Genomic DNA, 13189 nt, shown 5'->3' with positions numbered 1-13189 from the left:
CCCATACTGTTTTGATGAGGACTTAATGACTTAATACATTTAAATGGTCTGACATGCAGTAAGAGTGACAGAATTTGTTATTATAACAAAAATTACAACTGTCTTCAACAGTCCCAAATATTACCTCCATTACCACAACATCAGTCCCCCATCTTCACTATCATCACCCCATCACCATCACCCACACAATCCCCAGCATTTTCACCCCATCATCTTCCCTATCACCACACAATCACCATCATCAACATACCCAACATGCTCATAACTACCATCCCCACCACTTTAACCAACAGCAGATGACCATTACCACTGTTAACATCTCTATCACCACCACTCATACCATTACCCTTATCATCATTAGTACCTTAAGCACCACTACTACAATCCTCACCCATATGGTCATTTCCCCACCTCAACATTCCACAACCACTCTTACCAATACCACTACCACAACTCTCAGCACTCGGATCTTATCCTCTCCATCACCACTTCTCACCACTAGGCTCAGTATTACCTCTGGTGCAGTGACTACTTTACCTAATGTGAAATAATTAGGCTATAATTTAATGGTTATTGGAAGGTACTTATTCCTTATTATTATATAATATGCCTGGCTCTAAGAAAGACCTTAGAGCCTAAGGTCTACTTGTCAGAGTGAGTTTTAAAAATGAATAAATATTTGGGAACATGGAATGTGCCACATAAATACTTGATGATCAGTTGAATTTCATCCTACCTCCGTGTACTGTTGAGTGACAAGTTCTGGAGTTGGCCCCAAGAACACATAAAAATCCAGAATCCCACCTGTGGTACGGTATGTCAGAGCAGGTGTGGGCTGGAAAGTCACATCTGGAAAGATAGGAAAGTGACAACTGAATACTAAGCTAGAAACCTACAAGACAAGGAACACTCTGTGAATCCCTGACTTCATTCTCTTGCACTCTAATCTATTAACAGCACACATTCTGTACTGCACCCAAATGAAATTGTTAACAGTTCAGTGAAAGTCTACAGAGTCCCACCCCAAGAAGTTTTCTCTTTGGTATGCCTCATTATCTTATTGTATTTATCATTATGTTATTTTAAAACTATTGATATAACTTCTACTTCAGAATAGTTTAATAGACATATGGAGTGGCAAAAAGACTACTCAAAAGGTCTGTGTGCACCTCACCCAGCATCCACCAATGATTACATCTCCTTAAGCCTTGTATGTAGTCAAACAAAGGAAAATGACATGATATAATATTATTAACTGCAGTATAGAACTTTTTCAGAGTACACCAGTCTTAATGTAGACATTTTTATCCCCAGGCCCTGAATTTTCAACCCTAGCTTATATACAGATTAAATTTATATCTTCATACTTAAAGATGTGAGTGCTGTGACTTAATTCAACATGAATACCATCTATGCAGATACTTCCAACTTAATAACCTCTAGGACTCCTGGGACTAACTTGGACTTCCTATCCTTCATATGGAATTTCTGCCAAAATAGAATTGTATCAAATCTTGTTATCTCATGCTACAAGACTGAAGTCAACAGAATGGAAACAAGAAAAACAGCCACTGTCCTCTAAATAATTTTGACATTGGAAAGCTGCTAGGCCAAGGACATTCTGAAGTTTCACAGGATGACTGACTGGGAGACAACAATAGAAGGAGTGCTGGCATCATCCTACCCATGGCATTGCTGTTCAGCAGGAGAACTCCATGGGCACTGCCGTCCTCCTCTAGTCCCATGTAGTAGGGGTGGACGCCATAGGAATTCTTCTTGTACTGAGAGTCACAGGGGAGAAATCAAAGGAGGTTAGAAGTCATTGTGCCTGAGAAAGAATCCTAGAAAAACTTGTTTACTGAGATGGATTTGGTCTTCCCTCTAAAAGGAGTAAAACACATAAGAAGCACAAATGAAAATTAGCCTATAGTCTAAGAGCAGAAAAAGAAAATCTGAGTCTGGGATCATGTAGCACAAGGTGACCATGATGTATGTGGGAGGAAAGAGGCAGAGAGGCACATATCCACAGGGCTCCTTGCTTACCCCAGGGGGTTCATCTCTGGAAAACATGCCCCACGTGTGCCAGTTCAAGTCTCTCCTGAAGGCTGTGTGCTCATTTTCCCCAAAGCCATAGATGTACTTGGAGGGCAGGCGGGTGGAGATGCGGATGAACATGTCATTGAAGGTGAAGCCCAGGAGCTGAGAGTCCCAACTGCAACACACACACAAAGGGTCCATTCAGAAAAGAAAATCACCTTGCCTATTGCCTTCCAAGTGCTGACTTTGTAAGGACAACAGAAGCTTTGATTCTCACCACAACCCAGAACCCAACATCTCCCAAACACACCACAAAGTCTTTTTGATGACAATAATCACTGATATCCCCACTATGAACTTGGGAGTTTTCCTTCATATTCTATTTCTCAATTACATGGCCTGTTTTCAGTGTTTCCTCCACAAAACCAAATTCAATCCATCTCACCATCTCAGCTGCTAACACTCCACACAAGCCTTCCTTCAGCTCTTTCCCTTGAGTAGTCCATTGCCTACAGATTTCCAGACTGACATGTTGAAGTATCTCTCGTCATGTCACTCCCTGATGACCCTGTTCCATGGCTTCTCATGGACATACCTCATGAAGCCTTCCAGGCTGCCCCTGATCTATGCCTTCCTGACACCCCAGCTTCATCTCCCACCACTCACCTCCTTGCCGGCTTCCTTGATTTTGTTTCATTCCTTGACGTGCCAAGTTTCATCCTGTATCTTGACCTATGTTCTTGGTCTATCACAAATGCTTTTCCCTAATCCAACGGCTCCATATAGGGGTTTCCTTCTCTCCATCCAGAATCAACTTCAAAAGTTAACCCTTCAATGAACCTTCTCTCATCACAATATCAAAAGCAGTAACCTCACCATATGTCTTGATTACCTGTTCATTTACTTAATTATCAACATCAACTTCCTTATAATATTGTCATGTAAATTATTGTTGCAGTGGTGAGATCAGAGGAATTATCCATCTATGAAAATAGTACCTAAAACAATACCTAATATAGTGAAATAACCCCAAAACACTGAATGGATGAATTCCCCAAACATGCAACAGATTCAGCCATCATTGCAGATTGCCAACCACCTTCCCGTAAGAACACAGCTGAAGGAAATAGCTTACTCATGGGTCTGGAAATGGACAGAAGAGGCCTGAGCCAGTAATCAATCAGGACAATAGGCCAGACAAGAAATGTACAGTTACATGGAATTCCAAATTAGAAAAGAGCCACGTACATTACAGTGCCTGTACTCTTACGGCGAATTTCTATTCCAAATGGATTCTCCTTAATGAGGACATCATAGAGTCGACTCTCCGAGGTGCTCGATGGAGTCCTGGTTATGTTCAAGGGGACTGGGACTTCATAACGTCTCTTGTTGGGGTCATAAATCTAGAGCAGAAGAAACTGACTTTAAATAAGAATATAGGTACAGGGAATAAGTTCTGGGTTACAATTAAACACTGTTTAATTACATTGATGATCCCTAATTACATGTATGAAAACATGGATGGTGTGAATATACATTGTATACAACCAGAGATTTGAAATATTTTGCTGTATTTGTGTAATATGCATTATTCTGCATTTTGCTGTCACATATAACAAATTATAATAAAAAAGAAAAAATGCTTAGAAGAGAGAATGTTTCATTTTATTGTCATTAATGAGATGCTTGCTAAATGGATAGTCTGATTATTTTGAATTAATCACACCACAATGAGAATTTTACCAAACATCACAACATATACATTGAGTAAATGGAAAATTATTGTCTGCCAAAAATAACTTAGGCATGATTAATACTCTAAATCTACACCCTTAGAAGTATGTGAACATAATTGACAATGAGTCTAAGTGGTATATATTTGCATTCTTTTAAGCTCATGATATGTGGGATTTAAGTGACATAACAAAGAACAACATAAGATTTAATATTTTTATCTAAAACCATCATATTTCATTATTAAGGCTTCTAGTACAGTATCAAATTCCCTTGACCCTTTGTGCTAACTTGTAACTTCATTGTGAAATGAGCGTGGTTTATAATTGTATCCTTTATTATTTTGTGTTTGTATAGTAATATATACAAATATCTAAAAATATTCAATATTGAAAATTATTTCATTCACAATATGAACTTGGATTAAAATAATTATAGATATCCTTGCTAAAAATGATAGATTAATCATTCCATGAGTACCTCACAAATGCCTGCATAATATATAACAGCAACTTTGGATTTGAACTTAATTACATAAGGCTATGGTTTTGAGAATTTCTCTTGCTGATGGATAGTTAAAGAGAAGGATTCATGACTCTTTGGCAATGTGAGTAAATGTACAACTCTAGAAATTCTGAGAGTACAGGCAAGGGGATGGCTAACAATGTTTTTGGAACATTGAAGTCGTTCCATGGGAGAATTACACCCTGAGTCATAAACTTTGAAGCTATAAGCAAGCACAAGAAATGAGATCAATCATTCTTGTAAAGTAACAGCAAAAACAAAGGCACAGAGTATTAAAGGCATCTCAGAAAGATGCAAGTGTTTGGAGAGAGAAACTGTATGGAAAATGGTGGACCAGCTGAAAGCAAGTTCTTCAATTTTGAGCCTTTATGGGCCCACCACCAAACACCAATGCTATATTGAGGACACTAAAAACAAGAACAAACACAGAAAATAACCACAAAGAAAACAGACATCATTCCTTACATTAGCACATGTTACACATCTGAGAGTCCAAGTTGATGTCGCACATGTGAACAAGTACTATCCATGAGCCTCTGTGTTAGGTTTCAGAAGCACAAAGAGGAAACACACATTCTGGCCACAGAAAAGCTGACAGTTTACAAGGGAAACAGACACAAAAACAGCTAGTCCACAGGTAGGCTTTAGATGTAATTAAACAATCTAAGGAAAAGAAATTATTGCATTTCAATGGCTATTTAAGAGACACATCAATTTCAGTGTTCAAAATCAAACTCTTACACTGAAAACATACAAACCTCTTCAGTACTTCCTCATTTCAAGGTAATGTCACCATTGTCAACACAGACTTGACAAAAATATGTCTCCCTCTCCCTTATCTACATTTACCATAAAGTCACCAGATAATGTAAACCCTACCATCTTAGTCTAAAATATTCACTTTTCCCCATCCCTTTTCCTATAGTCATCCAATCTCAAACCCCACTTGAACACATATTTGAGAACATCTTAACTTGTCTCTCTTTGTTTTGTTCTCCAAAAACCTCCTTAGAGTAGCCACAAAACATCTTCAAATTGCAAATTAGAACATATCTCACTGGCAATGAATTCTCATTATGTTTGAAATAGGACAGTAATCTAGTGCCCTATAAATTGAACCTTAAAAGAATTTCACATTTTAGAGTTCTATAACCTAACTTGAAAATATAATGTCACTAAAAAGGGCCTACTCAGTACCTGATACAAGTACCATGTTTACCTTAAATTGCAGCATTTCATCCTTATGGTAGGTCACCTGCAGGTGGAGGGGATTCACAGGTGTGGAGGGGAAGGCGTTGGCATAAACAGAAGGCTTTAAGGAGATGTCAGCCGTGGCCCCTTGGGAGTTGTACTGGACATTGCTCACAGAGTACAGATCATTGACAAAATAACAATGAGGGACTCCAACAGAACTGGATTCCTGGAAAGGAAAGTTGAGATTGTAGATCAACAGGTGGTCCTAGAGTTGTCAAATAGAAATAATCAGAGAAGGCAATCTGTATGAGATGGAGCCAACACATCACTCTTTCATGTACATATAATAAGGTACTGACAAAAAGTAAATTTCTAGACACAAAGCAAAATATTAAAAATACACCACTCCAATCCACGCCTAATCTTCATATATAGACCAGGTTCCTTGGAAGCCCTGTTTCTATGGAGTTGAACTACACACCTGGGTACTAGGGCTATGCTCAAGAAATTGCCACCTAAGGTTAAAGATCTGGGTGTCCATCAACACCTCAGTGTGGTTACCTCCCAAGCACAGCCTCGGGCAATGCAGTTTGCTTCAGAAGCACCATGCTCATCAGGGTAGCAGTCTATTTTTTCTTCATCTCTGATGATTGTGTTCCACTCCACTGTGTATTCCTCTCCCAGCACAAGACTGATCTCTGTGATGATGGCAACCTGAAGGGGTGGAAAACAAAGAAAAAAATTCTTTGCTGGACAAAGGCCTGGCAATGTCTAAGTATTTTTAATTACACATGTAGGCATCAGACCAGACTCTAAGCAATATACGTGACATTTGATTGTAGTTACTATAAAGAGGGGAGGGGGGATAGTGGAGAATGGGATAGACAGCAGAATACATCAGTCACTAGAAAGGCAATTTATAAATCAATGGAAATGTAACTGATGTGACACAGCAATCTGTATACGGGGTAAAAAATGGGAGTTCATAACCCACTTGAATCAATCTGTGAAATATGGTATATTAAGAACTATGTAATGTTTTGAACAACCAACAATAAAATATTATAAAAAAAAAGAGAGCTATATATAAGGAAGAGGGAATATTCAGTAGCAAATTGGCAAATGTCACAACTCTATCAAAATCTTGAGCACTATATTGTGGAAAGAATGAGACCAAATAAAACCTGCTGTGATCACCCTTTTCCTTTCCTTTCCTGAGTCCTTCACCTCTTCATTTTGTCAATGAATTTCTTGCTAATCTGACATTAAGTTTACCTTCTTGCCATCCAATTGCCAAACCAATGTCTCCCACAGGACTATAGTGGTGGTAAAACAGAGGAATAGAATCATTTCTCTTTGTCCTCATTATTTTTCTTTGGAATCATAGACAGTTATTTCAATTCTTTGGGCCTCAGTTTTGAAAACTGCACAACTGGTGAGTTGGAAAAATCTTTGTATATTCTTCCATTTCTAACATCCAAGGGTCTTCAGTTCTCTATAACCAAATACTCAAAACTTGAAACCTTTTAGGATACCAACTGTCATGCCAAAATTTAATGTTTTTCTGTGTGTTTTTCTTATCTTTGGCATGTCTTTAAACAGCAATTTGCATATTTAACATTCTCATTTGTTGAAGCAATAAGACCTCATTTTAAGGATCATCAACATTTTCCCTGTTTCTCTGCTTATGTCTTGCACCTGTCTTTCCTACAAATCTCACCCTACACCCCACCTCCAACAAGACCCTGTTTCAAAGATCATTGAGATTGTGTTAGAATTCAGTCAAGTGTGACCCTCTTGATTTGGCACCACACATCCTCCAAAATGTGACCACTAGTTTCGCCATGTTCAGAGCAATGTTCTTGCAAAGAGAATCCAACTTAAGGTGGCTACCCGAGATTTATGGACTGACAATGCAGGACTATTCTCAGTCCGAGTTGGCTTATTCTGCTCTCTCAACTTGGAGTGGTTTGCCATAAAAATGCCCCTTCAGGAAAACATAATTCATTGCTTTCTTCCTTGCTCTTTCCCAAATTTTAGTAAACAAAATTCCTCGAAATGGCTCCGTTTTTGACTATGTAGTATAGCTATGACCATGAAAATGTGAGTCCTAGTTCCTGGAGAGTTTCTGGCCAGGTATTTATTTCTAGATTTAAGAGTATTTTCTATCCTATCCCTATACCTCTTCCTTCTGTCTCCCTACACACTCTTTCCTCTCTCTCTTCCTCTAATGTCCTACAAGCAGTGCATGCTGACAGAAACTAAGCAGCCACTTCTTGTCATAAGAGAAGAAAAGACCCCAATCTCAACAACATTGAGCCATTGAACCATGCCAGCCTGTAAACTACTATGTCAATTACTAGTGTCTACTTCTATAGGACTACTTGCAGAAAGAAAAAAGAAGTCCAGCTTGTTACCATTTGGGGCTTCCTTTCACTTGTAGCTGATGAATCCAGACCTGATATGCCACTTTCTAGGCCCAGCACAGGACCTGTTGTCTGAACAAAGCTCAGCTCAACTGCTCCATTAAATTTTAAACATCATTTAAAACATGAGCGAACATTTACTATATGTTGGTCTGGTCCTGGGTGTCTTCCCAATTGTTCTTGTGTATAAATCATGACACCTCACTACCCACATTCAAACAATAAAGGAGTTCCTCAGGTCTAATTCATTAACTTATTAATCAACTTATTAATCAATTATGAATTGAGTTTGTTTTCCCACATGAATCCTTCATATACCTTGCACTTTGCCATATACATAAACCGCCATACAGAAATTTATTCCTAACTTCATAATATGTATGTCCTCAAACGTGCTTTCAGAACAAAATGTCTACTGCCATGATAGTACAGGACTAAACTGGCTTATTTTCCCCAAATTTGGAAGGTTTCTCATGAATCATGTTAACCCAGAAGCTACAATACCAGGTACTGTGGTCAGGACCACTGGAAGAAAGGATTTCTCATAAGACTCAGCATCAGAGTGAAGGATTATACGCTACTCAGGATGGCCATGTCCCTTCACAACCAATGAGAAATTATTTATTATTATTATCTAACCAAATAGGTACCCATCAAGTGGAATCACCAATTCTTAGTCCTAAACTCGTTTTTTAGAATATATATGTTGGAGATAACTTCTACTCATCTCTATGAAGATTTCAGAGTGGGAACTTCAGTATTTAAATTCATGGGACTCCTTCCTCCCAACTTTACCTTTCAGCATCAGCCATCAGCTTCCAGATCCCTTTTCTTCTTACCTGTTCCACACTTTCCTAACTCTGCTCTCTTATGTATCCTGTAACTAAAATGTTGAAAGTGAAGCCAGTGAGAGAGAGGAGAATGCTGAGAGGCTAAGGAAAGTGGGATCATCACCTCTGCTGAGCAGGACCTCCCTGTCTTACTAGCTCTGCCCACCACCTCATCACCACTTCCATTCCCAGGACCCTGACTTCCCCACCGCAGGCATCCACACAACCCCAGGAAGCAGGAAAACCAAGGTGCTAAGAATAATTCTGGAAAAACAACCTCAATACATGGATTTTTACCTTCAGCTGAGCATCATATGTGACCTTGGGAGCAGTCTGACTCAGGACACCATTGTGTTTCACTGTAACGTTGCTGGGTTCCTGTGTCCCAAAGATTTTAATCTGCTGAAATGCTAAATTATTGGGGTCCTTGTAGGTTGCTTGTGAAATCTTCACATCCAGGCGGTTCTGAAAGTCAAAATAGCACAATGAAGCCCAAAGCTCTGCCTCTAAAACACAGATTCTCCAGCCACTCAAATGCTCCATCCTAGACCAGAAGCTCCCCACTGCTCTGAATGCCTCTTAGCTCTCCCAACTAACAAGTGCTGTGTGTGTAAACTTACTTTTATAATACTCTTATTAAACAAAAACAATCAGGAGCAGACACACACACTCATTTTAGAAAATCATATTGAGTTTTAAAAAAATAAGCACACTGACCAACTGCTTTGATGCATCAATATTATTGCCTTCTTTTGATAATATGGATGATACATTATTGGGACTGAAGTCTTATATGACATTGTGATGTTTACCTGTAGCCATTATTGTTATCATTTGCTTATTTTTATGAAGATAGAATCATAATTACACACACACACAAGCACGTACGAGTCTATGGTAGACAAAATCTCATACCTACGATTCATAAAAATGTACTACTCACTTGGGTGGCAGAAAACTCACAGAAAAGATAAACTTTATTGGCCACAGTATCTGAAAGCAGAATAAAGACGAGTCAGAATGGCCTGCCCACCACACAAGAACTATTTTCATCTACCTCTTCTTGAAGCTCATTCTGCAGACCCTAGGGGCAGGATTTCCTTCCTTTCATGATGCAGTACTATCCCACAATATATATATACAGTACTATCCCACAATATATATTCATTCATCTACATGTGATCACAGGTGTTTCTATATCTTAGCTCTTAGGAATAATGCTGCAATTAACATGGGGGTGCACACATCTATTTGACAAGCCAATTTCATTTTATTAGATATATACTCAGAAGTGGGATTGCTGGATCATAGGATAGTTCTATTTTCAATACATTGCGGAACTTCTATATTGCATCCCAAAATTCCTGTACCAGTTTGCACTTTAAACAGTTTTATTCCACTTTTTCCTCATGATCATCCACACTTGCTATGTACTCTTTTTCACAGTAAGCACCCTAACAGGTATGAAAAGATATCTCAATGTAATTTCTCTGCTGATTAGTGATTTTTAAGGACCTTTACATATATGTCTTAGTCAATTTTAGGTTTTCTTCAGAAATAAATTTCTATTCAAATCCTTTGTCCAATTTTCAAATCTGATGATTTATTCACTTGCTATTGAAACACAATTTTCCTGATGTATTTTTTGTGTTAAGACACTTAACAGATATGTGGTTTGCACATATTTTCCCCATTTGTGGGCTCCCTTTTCATACTGTTGATTCTCATGTTGAGCAGATTTCTAGCTTGATGTAGTCCCACTGGTTTAATTTTTTACTTTTCTTATCTATACTTTTGGTGGCAACTCCAATTAAATACTTCCAAGACCACTGTATAAAAACCTATTCCCTATTTTTTCTCCAATGAATTATGGCTTTAGCCCTTAACTTTAAGTTTTTAATATATTTTTCACAAAAAATGAGATATAGAAATAACCAAATGGTCAACCTACAGATCAATGGAGAACAAATTGTGGTAATACATAAAAGGAATATTATTTAGCCTTAAAAATAAGAAAATCTTGTCATTTCTGACAATATGGGTGAAGCAGAAGTACTCTATAGTAAGAGACACAGCTACACAAAGCAAAGAAAGAAAATATTATATGATCTCATTTACATGTATAATCTACAAAAGATGAATTTGTTCACAGAGACTAGAACAGAGGTTCAAACGTATGGGGATAGGAAGTACTTGTGATGTGTTGGTACAAACATTCAACTACAAGAAGACAAGTTCTGGTGAGCTAATATACAGATGGCTGGTGATAGATGTTAATTTATTTGACTGGTAATCATTATAAACAGTACCTGAGTATATGGTTTACATTGAATATTTTCTATCTTTCCATATCAGTGAAATATTTAAATAAAATAAATTGGATAATATTTAAAAAGCTACACCTTGGCATTAAGGAAATTATAAATAGAGTCTCAAAGAACCTATGGATCTTCCCTCTCTTTCCAACAGTAACCTTGAGGAGATTCCCTTCCAAGAGTGTTTAGGAATATGCATTAAGGGCATCTATTTCCTAAGATAGGACCATAAGAATGTTACTAACTGGTGCCAGAAACATGAGGTAATACATAGCTAGATGGAGATACACTCCAAAAGTACATTCTCCTGGCCTTCCTGATATGTCGTTGACATTTGTTGCTAAGTATTTGGGGGAAGACATTCACATTACTGATGAATTATTGGAATATTATTGACCATATGTCATCCAGGTGTCCATAGCATAATAAAATGAGAGCCTATTATAGATCAGTGGCCAATGGCACACTGCTAAGAAATAGAAACCTGTTGTCCTCACATTGGTGGTTATTTGATACGTCTCAAGTAGCACAATCAGAAACAAACTCTTCTCTCAAGTGACTTTTGCTACTGTGCCTCGGATATTTCTCCTCCAGCTGCATGACCAGCAAGAGTGAGGGGCCATAACACACAGACGTAGGAGGGCAAACAACACATTCTCATAACAGACTCACCTATGGATTCCCCATCATCCCAGAAAAGTTCTCCTGATGCTTTATTATTCTCATCCAGGGCAATGATGAGACCAAGAGGGTTCTGCCGACTGTGGGAAACAGGAGTTACATAACACACAAAGGTCAGGACTGAAAGAATTTTGTCAAATGCTTCCTTCATATTTCAAAGTTACTTGGAAAAGATGGTTCTGCTAATTTCAGGAACAAAGGACAAATTAGAAGGTGTTTCTTTCTCTAGACTAAATAATGTCACATGAGATAGAAATACCCCAACCATTATCACTAAATGTTTATGTAGGAGGCGATAACTTAAACATGAGAATCACTGCAATAAGGACAATGAAAGCAATGTATAAAACCACTATTTATACTACAGACTATTGGCAGAGAAGGAAACCTTATACAAATATATGCAGCCTACCTAAGGATCAGTTTCACTCAGGAAGCAAAAATACACCAAATGGCCCATTCACATAATGCCACTTCCCTTACTTTCTATTATTTGTGTTAGAGAAAAACAAAGCTTTCTAATTTTCTGCCTTAAAATGTAGAACAGGAGCACAAAACAATGCTCAAAGAGATGGTCAAAGTGCTACAAAGAGAGAATAGGAAGGGAGGAAGAGCCATTTCATGAGGCATCTCTTCATGGCCTCAAGCCTCTGGATTCCCAACTGATCTCTGGCTCCTGTGCGCCCTCCCTGGCCTTAGGTGCCCTACTTCAGCCTCCACTGCACAAGCCAGGCTCTGTGATAACACACTAGCTTGCTGTCACTCTCAGTGCTTGTGTTGATCTGTCGCTGCTAAGAAATTCAAGACGCAAAGATTCAAATAAATAGAAAATCATGATCTATTTCACCTTCATTGTAAGAGAGATCAGACACTATCTCCAAAAACCCAAAGCAGAAAATGAACAGTGACACAAAAGGAAGCACTCCAAAATGATACTTCCAGAACGATGGTGGAATAGACATTCCAGAGCACCTATCCAATGGAATACTACTTGATCCTAGATACTTTGCAAAAGAAGTATAATAAAATATTCTTGGGTTTGAAAGACAATAAGTACACATGTAACTGAATGAAAAAACAACAGGGGTAAAAAAAACTATGGGCTACAAGGGTGTGCAAGAAGTCAAACCTGGAATTTTCCTGGGGCCAATGCCTAATAGGCCTAACACTGGAACCCTAAAACTGGTAACTTAAGAAAGAGAGGCTGAACCTCCAATTCACAAGTGAAACCAGGATCTTAAAGGGACCTAACATGATACCAAGTTGGCAGTAGTCCAACTGGCTTGTACCCAAAGATAAGGTAATTTGCTTTTGGAGGAGACATACATCTATCTGGGTCCTCAAGGTCACCACATATGAAAAACAAAATATCACTGAACACACAAGGTATTAAGTGGGCACTAAAGAGTCTGCAGAAATAACAAAGCATAGAGTTACATTCCACTAA

General features: G+C 38.3%; 1 protein-coding gene across 1 annotated transcript in view; it reads right to left on the bottom strand.

The window, feature by feature from the left end:
* MGAM (maltase-glucoamylase) overlaps positions 1–13189 on the bottom strand; it is a gene marked incomplete at its 5' end in the record, with an annotated part of 191181 nt that overhangs the window by 78094 nt on the left and 99898 nt on the right. The window contains 9 exons of the mRNA XM_081284046.1: positions 737–849; positions 1685–1781; positions 2044–2212; positions 3286–3440; positions 5516–5716; positions 6052–6204; positions 9044–9211; positions 9690–9739; positions 11734–11822. Coding sequence (XP_081140172.1) covers positions 737–849; positions 1685–1781; positions 2044–2212; positions 3286–3440; positions 5516–5716; positions 6052–6204; positions 9044–9211; positions 9690–9739; positions 11734–11822 — 1195 coding nt within the window. The remainder of the gene's footprint in view (positions 1–736; positions 850–1684; positions 1782–2043; positions 2213–3285; positions 3441–5515; positions 5717–6051; positions 6205–9043; positions 9212–9689; positions 9740–11733; positions 11823–13189) is intronic.

This window comes from Spermophilus citellus (assembly GCF_964194105.1).
Source record: "Spermophilus citellus genome assembly, chromosome: 3".
NCBI classification, from domain to species: domain Eukaryota; kingdom Metazoa; phylum Chordata; class Mammalia; order Rodentia; family Sciuridae; genus Spermophilus; species Spermophilus citellus.
The sequence above is the reverse complement of the archived record's forward strand: the minus strand, read 5'-3'. Positions and strand labels throughout refer to the sequence as shown.